The sequence below is a fragment of the Vipera berus genome (genome assembly GCF_964194415.1).
Source record: "Vipera berus genome assembly, chromosome: 3".
Classification (NCBI taxonomy): domain Eukaryota; kingdom Metazoa; phylum Chordata; class Lepidosauria; order Squamata; family Viperidae; genus Vipera; species Vipera berus.
In genome coordinates, this window is record NC_138204.1 from 64,403,951 (window position 1) to 64,418,669 (window position 14,719).

A 14,719-nucleotide genomic window follows, 5' to 3' on the forward strand; every position below is an offset into this window, starting at 1 on the left:
GCAGTTCATTAGCATGTTGTTTGTAATTAGACAAAAAAGTTAAAATGCCAGTGAAACAGAAACACACCCTAGCCTTTTCCTCACTTTCATGAATGCTTGCAATAGCCTGGACAATAACACTTAGACTTAAGTACCACTTTTCAGTGCTTTATAGCCCTCTCTAAGCGGCTTACAGAGTCAGCATATTGCCCCCAGTGATCTGGGTCCTCATTTTACCTATCTCGAAAGGATGGAAGGCTGAGTCAACCTTCAGCCAGTCAGGATCGAACTCCTGGCAATGGGAATGCAGCATTAGCCTGCAATATTGCATCCTAACCACTGCACTATCATGGCTAAGCATGCTACCTTAGTATGCTAGCCTACTCTTTTCCGAATGGTGTGATTTAAAGGCTCAAAAAATGCATGGCTAAGGCTACTACATTTTGATTGTGCAAATCCAAATGACCTCTAGATGACAGCAAAGAGGTAGAGTTTTCTCTATCTCTTTGCTACCACGTAGCAATCATCTAGATCTTGGCAACTAGGTAGCCTTTGGATTAACACTGTCCATTACCTGAAGAACTGAAGGACTGTGTCAGGTCTCCTGGGGATGGCTGTTTCATTCTTCCATTTGCAGCTGCAATCTCTTGCTGGATTATCAGCTTTTGTGTCAGTTCACTTAGAAGGTTCAAACACTCCCCACAAATTGAAGTCCAGTTGTACGGATGTCCACCTGTCAGAGATACACAGAATGCCAATGAGCAACTACCACAATAACCTAAATAGTCTTTTCAACTTTTATGAAATTTCATGAAACAGATTTAGAGCAGAAAGAAAACCACTTATGTAACAAAAAACATGTTTTAGTAATACTAAATAATCATTTGTTGCAAGAGCATTAATCAATAATGTGAGACACAGTTTTCTAATGTAATAAACAGTATACAATCAAAGAAAGTTTGAGTAATGTGTGAAATACACAATTTACATCTCCATACAATATAAACTTTTAATCAGGATTCTATTCTTGCTAAACTGTTAGGTTATCACAACCAAGCCTACACATACTGGAGTGTCAGAAGTGATATCCCAACATATTAGATATCAGTTGATTGACCAACAACAATTTAGAAAAAATATGCAAGGTAATTATTCTAGTTGCCATGTTCTATCTTATACCTCTTCACATTCACCTATGGGCAAAAAGTACTAATAATTTTCTTTTTAAAAAGTCTTAAAGTCTTTCTTGCCCCATTTTCTTTCGACAGTAAATCACTTTGAATTCCCAGAAATCAATGGTTATATGAAAATCTGTGCATATAAAGTATAAGTAAATTTTATAAATCAATATTCATATTAAAAAATTAAAATCATGACATGCTCACATCCAAAATATCAAATGCAAACAAAACTCTCCTCAAATGAAATCAATTTATTTCTCACTTTGTATTACTTCCCTTTTCATTTAATAAAACATCAGTAATGTTTCAAGTACCTGGTTGGCTGAGGCTAAAGACCTCTTGACGACGCATAGAAGAATATTGAGAAAGAAACATCAGGTCCTGTAAAGCTAAAAACTATAGAGAAAATTGTTTTAGAAATAGTGCTAAGCTGGCTTAATTTGCTTTCTAATTTCCAGAGTTGAACCATAATCATACGAAGTTTCTTTAAAAAGAGCAATCAGAAAATTGGGCTGGGTTCACAATTCACAAATTGAATTAAGACATTGTGCAGCTTGCTTGGCTTTGACAAAAGATGCCAATCTAGTTTCTGTAAGTAACTACAGCTAACTTGTGATTTTGGCACGCCAACCAATAATAAAAACTAGGGTTTTGCTGCCAAATTTTCCTTGTATTATTTTCTATTATAATCACACACATAATCATACCGACTGGCAGCCTCCGCATACAAGAGTCATACCTTTAAAAGGGGTGGAGGGTTGCTGCTTAAGATTTTAGGTAAACACTGGTCTGCTTCTTCTGCAAAGGTTGGCTGGACTGGAAAGTGATGGGCCTGAAAACAGAACACATAAGCTGCGGCTGAAGCGAAAATAAGAACCCATCTTTTAGTGATATTATTTAAGGCGTAATACTCATTTGCAAGCTCGTCAAAGTAGCAAAATGAACAGGCTGATGGGAACGTTAGTTGTCCAATAATGCGACGATGTTGACTTCATTATAACAAAAGGTGTATTAAACAATGCTTTGTTTTTGGTTTTTTTAAATGAAAGCTGCTTTGAGAGCAGGGACAGTGTGTTGGGGGCCTGCGGCACCCACCTCGGTTGAAAAAATTCTGAAGAGAAGCCATGCGATGTACCAATTCATGAGCAGAAACAGACCACATAGCCAGCTATGATATAGAAGAGAAAAATCCAGGAGACCAGCCACTGTGTCTAGAAGAGGAAGATTGCTGAAAGACAAATAAAGAAATAAACAGCATATCTCCTTCCTACACTTTATTTGTATGACATGAACACGCAAGCAATTTATCAAAAGCGTAACTTTTTGAGCTCTAAACACAGTATAGCTAATCCTTGTCTTACAACCGGTTGCATAGCAACCATTCAAAATTAGACCTCCCCAAGGGAATTTATAATCTGGGTCCAAAGTTCTGAGGGCCATCCTCCCCGTGGTCACATGACTGAATTTTGGGCATTTGGCAATCAGCCTACCTATACGATGATTTGCAGTTCTAACAGTCACATGAATGAATTTTATGACTTTTTTTTTAACCTGAAAACTGGCATTTACTTCCAATTTTCTGCAAAACCAGCCAATGGTAAACAATTGGTTCACTTAAGAACTGTGGTGTTTGTTTAATGACTGCCAGTATAAAATCAGGTTAGTCACATGAGCGATCTGCTTTACGACTATCATGACTTATGACTATAGTGAGAAAGCTTCATTGCAATCATTGTTGAGAATTAATGTAAGTTATGCATATTAGATAAGTGGAAAAAAATTGAATATTCAAAGATGTGTTTTGAGTAGGTTTTGCTGATGGTATTGTTATTGTGTTGATATCATCCTCAATATTTTAGAATATGTATATGCTGTTTTGTAAGAAAATCTTTTAAGCTGTTTACTTATTAAAGTTATCAAACAAATGTTTCACAAAAGTAGTTTATAGCTCCACTGGGTCATGCTGTCACATGCAAATGTATGGTCCCTGAAACCATTGTACAGAATCTTTTTGGCTTAGAGAGATAATAATAATAATAATAATAATAATAATAATAATAATAATAATAATAATAATAATAATAATAATAATAATAATAATAATGATGATGATGATGATGATGATAAGGAGAAGGAGAAGGAGAAGTAGTTGGAAGGGACCTTGAAGGTCATCTAGCCCAACCCCCTGCTCAGGCAGGAAACCCTATACCATTTCAGACAAATGGCTGTCCAGACTTTTCTTAAAAACTTCCAGTGTTGGAGCATTCATTGCTTCTGGAGGTAGGTTGTTCCACTGGTTAATTGTTCTAACTGTCAGGAAGTTTCTCCTTAGTTCTAGGTTGCTTCTCTCCTGGATTAGTTTCCATCCGTTGCTTCTTGTCCTGCCTTCAGGCGCTTTAGAAAATAGCTTGACTCCCTCTCCTTTGTGGCAGTCCCTGAGATATTGGAACACTGCTATCATGTCACCCCTCACCCTTCTCTTCGTTAAACTAGACACATCCAATTCCAGCAGCCATTCCTTATGTTTTAGCCTCCAGTCCCGTAATCATCTTTGCTGCTCTTCTCTGTACTCTTTCTAGAGTCTCAACATCTTTTTTACATCATGGTGACCAAAACTGGATGCAGTATTCCACGTATGGCCTTACCAAGGCATTGTAAAGTGGTATTAATACTTCACGGGATCTTGATTCTATCCCTCTGTTAATGCAGCCTAGCACTGTGTTGGCTTTTTGGCAACTGCAGCACACTGCTGGCTCATATTTAAGTGATTGTCCACTAGGACTCCGAGATCCCTCTCACAGTTACCACTATTGAGCAAGGTACCCCCTCTACTATACCTGTACATTTGGTTTTTCTTGCCTAAATGTAGAACCTTACTTTTTTCACCATTGAATTTCATTTTGTTAGATAGCGCCCAGTGTTCAAGTCTGTCCAGATCCTCCTGTATCTCAAGCCTGTCTTCTGGAGTGTTGGCTAGTCCTGCCAGCTTGGTGTCGTCTGCAAATTTGATGAGTTCCCCTTCTATCCCCTCGTCCAAATCGTTGATGAATATGCTGAAGAGCACTGGACCCAGAACAGAGCCCTGGGGCACCCCACTACACACTACATTCTTGGAATATAATCTCTTCTTGGAAGCACTAAACCCTCACCAATAAAACATACTTAAAAAGCGAACTTTATCCTACATTTCATCACAACCTGTGATCTTAATCACTTATTTTACTTTTTATTTCTTTACAGAAGGCAAGATACAATTCAACGTAAGGTACTATGTTATAGTTACTAACCTATCAGGCCGAATGTTCATTGTGGTCATCATCCATGTCCTTGGAATGTAACCTGAGAAATCATAAATAGGACAATCAATGGATAACATCACAAGCATATATTACTTTGGTAAATTATGCAGGACTTTCAGCAAAAATTATATTGCCAATACAGTTTTGTTTGTTTTAAGATACTGGTTTGGATCCAAATTTAATTAGAATCATCTGAGCACTATCTACAGGGCGTGATTGGTTATGATAAGCCTGTTCCACTGACTTCAAAGTCTGATTATATCAAGATCACAACCCAGTATCTTTTTATATGTATGGACTACTCCAGCTGTAGAGAGCTGAATTTGAACCCTACGGAAAGAAGACATATCCTGCTTCTGTGACACCTTAAGGGAGCTACCAATACTATCAAAACAAACACAGAAGTACCAGTATGGAGGGGAGGGTAGAGCAATCCTGGTCTATTGAGTGGCTTCAGACCAGTTTATACAAAGGTCTTATATTACTCACAACACATTAAGAAATGTTTTTTTGCATCTTGTAGCAAAACATGTTTTTCTATGCTCTACTAACTTGGACTTCTGAAGTCAGAGTACTGGACCTCATCTGGTTGAGTTCTGCCAAAAACTAGCTGCTATACAGTACTTGGCATAAATCATAACACAGAGAACAATCTTATTATATTTCCCCAAATGGCCAATTTTTCTAGGGAGCCGGAATGATATAATAGTCAAGGTAATCGGACACAGACTTGGGAGACTAGGTTCAAGTCCATTCTCAGTCATTAGTAGAATCAATCACTCTCTCATCCATCTTATTTCACAGGGTTGCTGTGGGAGGAACAATTGGAGGGAGTGTTATGAGCTTCTGAAAGAGGGCAGCGTATAGAGTAAATGCAATACAGAGGCTCCTCCCACATTTATATTGCCCATATGGATCTGCAGAAACAAAGACAAGAAACAGCTGCAATAACTCCTCTTCCACTGATCCCACGACCAAATAATCAAAAGTGCCTTGAAACCAACCTCAGTGCCTCACCTCTTTCTATCATTTTGCAGAACAGGAAAGGAAGGGAGAGAGACGGAACTCTTACCAAAGAAGTAATAAACAGCACAGAAGTTCCTAACCATATAAAATGACTCCACACAACTATGTTTTGCCAGTAGTGGAAGAGATCTTCTGAAGCGCAGATACTTGTACTGCTGAAAAAATTATATACATATATTTTTGAATGGAATATCATATTGAACGGGAAGACTTTTTCATGCTTTAAATTGGACAATCTTCCAATCCTGCCACATTACAGGAGCTTGCTCGATAAAGTTTGAGGTTAAAGTTTTATTTTTTTTCCCCTGCTTTAATTCAGTAAAATATTTATTAGCTAGGGGTAAGACTCAAATTTATGCATTGCAACTACACATCGATATTCTTTTTATAGGTGCTTAAAACCTTAGTGGAAGGGTTCATCCATCATGCTAAACCCAAGCCTGCGTTGACTTAGCTTAATGTGTGAATTTTGCAGGGAGGAAAGCTCCTTTCCTGGGCATATCCTAGCCACCACTGCAGATCAGATGTAAGGTCTTCATACACTTGTATTTTATGCACTTACTTGTATGGCAGGAAATGGGAGGTAGTTCAAATTGTGGATAAGATATCGGAGACTGTAACTATAACCCATAAAAGCTCCAAGGAGCAAAATGAAGAGATGATATTCATTCAGGCACGTGTGAAGGGTAGCATCAGCATCAGTATCAGCAGCACTATAGCAAAACAGCATTTTTAATTTACTGGTGCATGCAGTCACACAGGACTCTATTTTTTGTTTCACTTCAAAAATATAGCATCTGATTTTGAAAAAATGGGACACACTCTTAAAAATAACATGGTTAGGAATCTTTCTAATCAGTACTTGGAGCAATGGAAGCTCTATTTTTTTCCAACTTCACCTTATATAGACACTTGTGGTAAATAGAAGGTGAGAAAAGTTTGATCAGTAAGAATATGCCTATTTCTAACAAAAAAGCTTTGATTTGCCAGAGCAAAACAGTCTTTTTTAAGTACTTCTTTAAAGATCTATATATGAAAGGCTATGAACTTCCAGATATGCCGAGATCAGAACTATCAGGAATTTTCATTCGATAAAGTTCAAAAACATCTGGAGATCATGAGATTGGAAAAGGCTGATTTAAACATACAATCATTTGGTACTTTTGAAAGGGTAGGAATTTTTTTTGTAAACTAATTCCCCTTATTTTGAAAACAAAACAGCAAAATTGCACATGAGTTCTCTCCCCGCAGCACAGGTGTCTTAGCGCTAGGTCACCGAGATGTACAAATGTTATAGGATTGTAATTAACTACAGTGAAAATAGGTTTTTTCTTTGCAATGATTCATGTCTCAGAAGCAGGAAGCCTCAATGTGGCTTCTACTGAAAGGTAGCCCAAAGAAAATATTTCCACTTGCTGCTGCCAATGATTTTTTTATAAAGATTTAATCCAAAAGAAGCAATTGGCCTGAACAAAGTCTTTTATTATTTGCATGATTTCTACACTTGGAATTGGGGGGAGAGGGAGAGAAAGATCACTATTGGCCTTGTTTGTACAACATACATGAATAACTAAGTCATTAAGGCAAAAAACATGAAGTGCAAACTCAAAATCTGCTTTTTCTCTTTGCAGTGTGGGGAAAGATTATAAACATACCCACCAGCCTACTATGCCATCCACTATGGCTTGTCTCTTGCTGGCACACAAAGATCTGACCGGAGAAGATCCCTGGACAACCCATAGTGTGTAAGCAGGCCTATTATAAAATGTTTGATAATGCAATTTTTATTCATTTTATGTATAAATGGAAAGCTTCAGGAATATACCTTTCTGTAGTTGTAGCTGTGCAGGGCATGGACAAAAAGAGGAACTTCCCCTTGGTCATAACTGCAGCACACCAAGCTACCAGCATCCCCATCACAGCATGGGCAATTGAATGGATCACCTGCTGCGGGTGGATTATCTTGCTTATTAGGGCTAATCGGGAGCAGTGAATAGAAGGCACAACTGCAAAGTGAAGAAAACAACAATAACCATTTGCTCCTTAAACCACTCCCTTAGGTTTCCCTCATATGGCATCACATTCCAAACTATGGCATTCCAACAATTTACTTTAATATTAGGTAAAGGTAAAGGTTCCCCCGTACATGCGTGCTAGTCGTTTCCAACTCTAGGGGCCGGTGCTCATCTCCGTTTCAAAGCCGAAGAGCCAGTGCTTGTCCAAGGACGTCTCCGTGGTCATGTGGCCGGCATGACTAGACGCCAAAGGCACACGGAACGCTGTTACCTTTCCACCGGAGTGGTCCCTATTTTTCTACTTGCATTTTTACATGCTTTCGAACTGCTAGGTTGGCAGAAGCTGGGACGAGTAACAGGTGCTCACTCTGTTACGCGGCACTCGGGATTCGACCCGCCAAACTGCCGACCTTCTGATTGACAAACTCAGTGTCCTAACCCACTGAGCCACCGTGTCCCTTTTACTTTAATATTAGATACCTCTTAATATGAAAGGTAGACCTTTGAGCCATCCTGCTCATCAAAGCACCTTCAGAGAAGTTTTTAAATGATAATGGCCAGCTTCATGAGAATTCTTAGATACTGGTGACTCAAGGAACAATTAGGAGAATAACTCAATTTCTCTTTGGATTACAGAATAAGAGAGATGCCAAAATGAATCTTAAAAGTAAGGATATGTTTAAGACGCTAATCGGGGCCAGGCTGCGCCTCTTATTCGATATGGCTTTCAGTACCCACCTGCGTGAAACTGAAGATTGAAGACATTTATTACCAGTATCACCACAGACAGCAGTAGTATGCAAAAGATCACATAGGATGTATACAAATCGTTGAAAGAATCTGGAACAGAAAAAGTAAATTCCTTTTGAGAAAGGATTATAGAGAAGCTATAACTGGAATAACTGTTTAGGGCCTATAAGTCTGAACAATGCCCTAAAGATATTACCTAGTTGGATAATGAAATGTCTGTAAGAAAACAACCAAGCACAGAGAGTACCAGACACTCTCTCTAGCACAGCTCTCATCTCAGTGTCCATGGCTGCATGTACAATGCATGCACGCAGGAGAAAATTTTAGCTGCCTTTCCCCGATTCTTAGTTTTATTTAATTTTAGTTAAAAGCTAAGAGCTGGCAAAAGGCAACTAAATTATTCTGGCAGCTTCTCTAAGTTGATAAGATTTTGTCAGATGGCTTTTTTTATTATTATTAACCAGAGGTTATCATAAACCATGATCAGAGATATGAAAATCACTCTGAAATGCTGCATAAGAGTTATCAACATAATAAGTACAAAGCAACATAGTTAAAATACAACACAGTACTACACAGCAGCATTATTCTATAGCATGGTTATCCAATCTTGGATACATTTTGTACATACTTGTGATCCACTGAACAGGATGGAAGAGATCAATACTGCTAATGATGATGAACATTGCCACACACAGAGGAAGCAATAGCACAGACCAAGCAATGCTTGCTGTTGCTCTCCATCTTAAGATCTAGGGGGGAAAAATTGCACTTTGTTTCCATAAATCAACACACAAATTGCCAAGTAACTTTAGATCAAACATTAGCAATTCTGATTTAAAGAGGCAGGTGGGAAAAGATAATCGTGACTTAAAAATAAAAATGTTGGCCACATTTGGTAACACATACTCAGTTTTATATAAAACATGTCAGCTAAGTCCAAACGTTAAACTGAAAACACAGTGGAATAACTTAAAGAGTGTTTAGCCTGAGGTTGTTACAGGTTAATTCACTTGAACTCTGGGTGCCCATGTCACCAGGACAAGGGGAGTTAATTTGGAATTAACTCAATCCCATTCCTTTAGAATCCAGGAATGGGAACTAGAGACAGAAACAGGAACATAATAGGGCAATTTCAGCGTCATTATTTCTTTCTTTAGTTTTTTTTTTAAAAAACCTCATCTACAAACTTCCATCCTTTCTCATACCATGGGCTGGATGACCTAGACCAGGGGTAGGCAATCTTGGCTCTTTTATGACTCGTGGACTTCAACTCCCAGAATTCCTGAGCCAGCTAGTCCACGAGTCATAAAATAGCCAAGGTTGCCTACCCCTGACCTAGAACCTTTCAGGCTTCCACAGATTTTATTTTAATCTTTTGTATTTCAACAACAATAAAAAAGGAAACATGATTTGGCCAAATAGTGCAAGTTGACTTGGGTAGTGGCCAAGACGGTTGCTCCCTAGCAAACAAGGGCAACCCTCGGTTTACTCCATCTTCTCAGACCTTTGTGTCATATCAAACTAGCAGTATGGTGCAGTGACACATCCCTAAAAAACATAATAAGCGGCAAATTCACTAAAATCACCCAGAGGCTGTGAGAAAGAGAGCAATTTGGAAGTCAGTGATCCCACAGTCTGTCTAGCCCATGGGTAGGGAACCTTGGCTCTTTTATGACTCGTGGACTTCAAATCCCAGAATTCCTGAGCCAGCCAAGGTTGCCTACCCCTGGGCTAGCCAGAATTGAAGCATGCAGAGAAAAGAATTATGAAAAAAAATTCTGGCTCTGATTCTAAAGCTCCATTCACACAGCTGAACATTTACAATTCAAGTTCCAGTAAGCTTCCAGTCTTGCTAGCACATGGGATTGGTACCCCAGTAGTTCGCAAAGGCATGTACAGTTGTCAATCCACAAAAGGTCTGTATTTGCCCACTACAGGAAAACCAGGCCCTTTGGATCTAAAACAGGTTTAACATACTTGGACAGCATTTGGTTTAAAAGCACTATCTACTATCCCCTTCATGGATTACTGCCTTGTCGTGGCGAAGGGGCTTGCGTAATTCAATGAAGCTATGAGCTATGCCGTGCAGGGCCACCCAAGACGGACAGGTCATAGCTGAGAGTTCTGACAAAACGTGATCCACTGGAGAAGGAAATGGCAACCCACTCCAGTATCTTTGCCATGAAAACCCTATGGACAGTACCAAAAGGCAAAACGATATGACGCTGGAAGATGAGCCCCTCAGGTCGGAAGGCGTCCAATATGCTACTGGGGAAGAGCAGAGGGCTAGTACTAGTAGCGCCAGAAAGAATGAAGCGACTGGGCCAAAGCCGAAAGGACGCTCAGCTGTGGATATGTCTGGTGGTGAAAGGAAAGTCCGATGCTGTAAAGATTTTTTCTCCATAGGAACCTGGAATGTAAGATCCATGAATCAAGGAAAGCTGGACGTGGTCAAACAAGAGATGACAAGACTGAACATCGACATCTTAGGTATCAGCGAACTAAAATGGACAGGAATGGGTGAATTTAATTCAGATGACCATCAGGTATACTACTGCGGGCAAGAATCCCTCAGAAGAAATGGAGTAGCCTTCATAGTCAATAAAAGAGTAGGAAAATCAATACTGGGATACAATCCTCAAAATGACAGAATGATCTCAGTTCGAATCCAAGGCAAACCATTCAATATCACAGTAGTCCAAGTCTATGCCCCAACCACCAGTGCTGAAGAGGATGAAATTGACCGGTTCTATGAAGCCCTACAGCACCTTATAGAAGTAACACCAAAAAATGATGTCCTTATCATCATGGGGGATTGGAATGCTAAAGTAGGAAGCCAAAAGATAACTGGAATAACAGGCAAGTTTGGCCTTGGAGTACAAAATGAAGCAGGGCACAGGCTGATAGAATTTTGTCAAGAGAATACGATGGTCATAGCAAACACTCTTTTCCAACAACCCAAGAGACGGCTCTACACATGGACATCACCAGACGGTCAACACAGAAATCAGATTGACTATATGCTCTGCAGCCAAAGATGGAGAAGCTCTATACAGTCGGTAAAAACAAGACCAGGAGCTGACTGTGGCTCAGACCATGAGCTTCTCCTTGCAAAGTTTAGGCTTAAACTGAAGAAAGTAGGGAAAAGCACTAGGCCACTCAGGTATGAATTAAATCATATCCCTGTTGAATATACAGTAGAGGTGACAAATAGATTTAAGGAATTAGATCTGATAGACAGAGTGCCTGAAGAACTATGGACAGAGGTTCGCGACATTGTACAACAGGTAGCAACCAAAACCATCCCAAAGAAAAAGAAATGCAAGAAAGCAAAATGGCTGTCTGAGGAAGCTTTGCAAATAGCTGAGGAAAGGAGGGAAGCGAAAGGCAAGGGAGAAAAACATAGATATGCCCAATTGAATGCAGAATTCCAGAGAATAGCTAGAAGAGATAAGAATGCCTTCTTAAATGAACAGTGCAAAGAAATAGAAGAAAACAATAGAATAGGGAGGACCAGAGATCTTTTCAAGAAAATTGGAGAGATGAAGGGAACGTTTAATGCAAAAATGGGCATGATAAAGGACCAAAATGGCAGGGACCTAACAGAGGCAGAAGAGATTAAGAAGAGGTGGCAAAATTACACAGAAGAACTATACAAGAATGAGCTTAACGTCCCAGATAATCACAATGATGTGGTCACTGACCTCGAGCCAGACATCCTAGAATGTGAGGTGAAGTGGGCCTTAGAAAAGCTGAGCAACAACAAAGCTAGTGGAGGTGATAGTATTCCAGCTGAGCTATTCAAAATCTTAAAAGACAGTGCAGTAAAAGTGCTACACTCAATTTGCCAGCAAATTTGGAAAACTCAACAGTGGCCACAGGATTGGAAAAGATCAGTTTACATTCCAATTCCAAAGAAAGGCAGTGCCAAAGAATGTTCAAACTACCGCACCATTGCACTCATTTCTCATGCTAGTAAAGTCATGCTTAAAATCCTACAAGCTAGACTTCAGCAGTATGTGGATCGAGAACTACCAGAAGTACAGGCAGGATTTCGAAGAGGCAGAGGAACTAGAGATCAAATTGCCAACATACGCTGGATCATGGAGAAAGCTAGGGAGTTCCAGAAAAACATCTACTTCTGCTTCATTGACTATGCTAAAGCCTTTGATTGTGTGGATCATAACAAACTGTGGCAAGTTCTTAAAGAGATGGGAGTACCAGACCATCTTATTTGTCTCTTGAGAAACCTATATGCGGGTCAAGAAGCAACAGTGAGAACTGGACACGGAACCACTGATTGGTTCAAAATTGGGAAAGGAGTCCGGCAAGGCTGTATACTGTCGCCCTGCCTATTTAACTTATATGCAGAGCACATCATGAGAAAGGCAGGGCTAGATGAATCAAAAGTTGGAATTAAGATTGCCGGAAGAAATATCAACAACCTAAGATATGCAGATGATACCACTCTAATGGCAGAAAGTGAAGAAGAACTAAAGAGCCTCTTGTTGCGGGTGAAGAAGGAGAGTGCAAAAGTTGGGTTGAAACTTAACATTAAGAAAACCAAGATCATGGCATCTGGCCCTCTCAATTCCTGGCAAATAGATGGGGAAGAAATGGAGGTAGTGACAGATTTTGTTTTCCTGGGCTCCAAGATCACTGCAGATGGGGACTGTAGCCAAGAAATTAAAAGACGCTTGCTCCTGGGGAGGAAAGCCATGGCAAATCTAGACAGCACACTAAAAAGCAGAGACATCACCCTGTCAACAAAAGTGCGTATAGTCAAGGCTATGGTCTTCCCAGTTGCAATGTATGGCAGTGAAAGTTGGACCATAAGAAAGGCTGAGCGCCAAAGAATTGAGGCCTTTGAACTATGGTGCTGGAGAAGACTCCTGCGAGTCCCTTGGACTGCAAGGCGATCAAACCGGTCAGTCCTAGAGGAGATCAATCCTGACTGCTCTTTAGAAGGCCAGATCATGAAGCTAAAACTCAAATACTTTGGCCACCTAATGAGAAGGAAGGACTCACTGGAGAAGAGCCTAATGCTGGGAAAGATCGAGGGCAATAGAAGAAGGGGACGACAGAGAATGAGGTGGCTGGATGGAGTCACTGAAGCAGTAGGTGTGAGCTTAAATGGACTCCAGAAGATGGTAGAAGACAGGAAGGCCTGGAGGAATGTTGTCCATAGGGTCGCGATGGGTCGGACACGACTTCGCAGCTAACAACAACAACAACAATCTACTATAATGAAAAATATGGGGGAAAGGGGCTCCGTCCATCACTTTTATTGAGAATGGTTACATTTAACTCTTTCTCTTCATGACCTGCTAGCCTAATCATTAATGCCCTTCATGTGTGTGTAATTTATTTTGGACAGATAAACGTGTAGGCAGGGATTATTTTGGAGGATATTTTTAATAATCTTATTAGAGATGCTCTGGAGCTTTTTCAGTTGCAAAATGAATGATTATTGCATACTGATATAAAGTATGCAAATGCGGTATTGAACTTACTGAGGTTGAATAGGATAAAAATATAATTAAATATGCCATAATCCTTAGCCTTCAGATTCCCAACTTCCTGCATTTCAGATGTGTTAGTATTCCCATGACTCTCAACCAACTTGACCAACTATTGGTTGGGACTTCTGGAAGCTGTGATTCCAAAACATCTGGATGGCACCAGATTAAAAGGTATGTAACTTGTAGCCTTTCCCAAAGTTATGAAGAGCAGAATTGCCCTTTCCCATGCTCAATTCCCCAAAAGGGGCAATCTTCTTGCACCAGCAATTCAGCAAAATTTCATTAATGTATCCCCTTCTCCTGACAATTTTTTTAAAAAAAGCTTCAGGACCTAAAGTACTGGCTGGTTTCATACACAAGCTTAGTGATAAAGCTATGATTGTAATTGTTGAAAGAAAGACAACGCTGGCTTCACAGAAAAATCCAAAACCATATTTTGTAAATCACAATCACTGGATTTACACACGTTTTCGTGCAAAGAAACTGCCTTACGGCTTAGCTTCCCACGTGAACCCAGCCACTGAAAACCTGCTGGCAGTGTTAGAGCTCCTTTTTTCATTGAAAGCAAAGGATCTGCCAGTGGCGATTTCAGGATTTTTCATGCCGGGGGGCGGGGGGGGGAAATTAAAATTAAAAAAGCATGACATCTTTATATTTTCATCATCTATGTTGAGTAACTCCAGGCGCTTGTTGACGCGAGTCCCCCAAATGCATACAATAATTGCCGAGTCTCATGCGAGAAAGCAAGCGTCCTTTACACACTTTTGTATCACGAATCATTCATCGCAGTGACGAATATGTTGATAATCGGTGTCACACTTAAGTCTTTATGCGCGTTTGATACGAGGGTGAAATTATACATACACCGTGTTGTTCCCGCGTTGAAATATCTCCCATGGTGCAAAAAAGGGCAGTGAACGGTACCGGATGTTCTCCCAGCAAAC

At 39.9% G+C, this 14,719-nt stretch overlaps 1 protein-coding gene across 4 annotated transcripts in view; it reads right to left on the bottom strand.

The window, feature by feature from the left end:
- The window catches only part of NDC1 (NDC1 transmembrane nucleoporin), a 31,953-nt gene extending 17,250 nt beyond the window's left edge, over positions 1-14,703 (bottom strand). For 2 of the 4 annotated variants that reach the window (XM_081326096.1, XM_081326093.1), the window contains exons 1-11: positions 14,640-14,703; positions 8,882-9,002; positions 8,239-8,340; positions 7,311-7,491; positions 6,048-6,198; positions 5,532-5,640; positions 4,448-4,499; positions 2,256-2,388; positions 1,900-1,992; positions 1,475-1,556; positions 554-712 (exon numbers count right to left, since the gene is read on the bottom strand). In XM_081326096.1, the coding sequence (XP_081182222.1) occupies positions 554-712; positions 1,475-1,556; positions 1,900-1,992; positions 2,256-2,388; positions 4,448-4,499; positions 5,532-5,640; positions 6,048-6,198; positions 7,311-7,491; positions 8,239-8,340; positions 8,882-9,002; positions 14,640-14,672 (1,216 nt within the window). In that variant the 5' untranslated portion in view covers positions 14,673-14,703. Of the gene's footprint in view, positions 1-553; positions 713-1,474; positions 1,557-1,899; positions 1,993-2,255; positions 2,389-4,447; positions 4,500-5,531; positions 5,641-6,047; positions 6,199-7,310; positions 7,492-8,238; positions 8,341-8,881; positions 9,003-14,537; positions 14,571-14,639 lie in introns of those variants that run through there. The other 2 variants (XM_081326094.1, XM_081326095.1) reach the window with 2 other exon arrangements.
- Between the last annotated feature and the right edge of the window lie 16 nt (positions 14,704-14,719).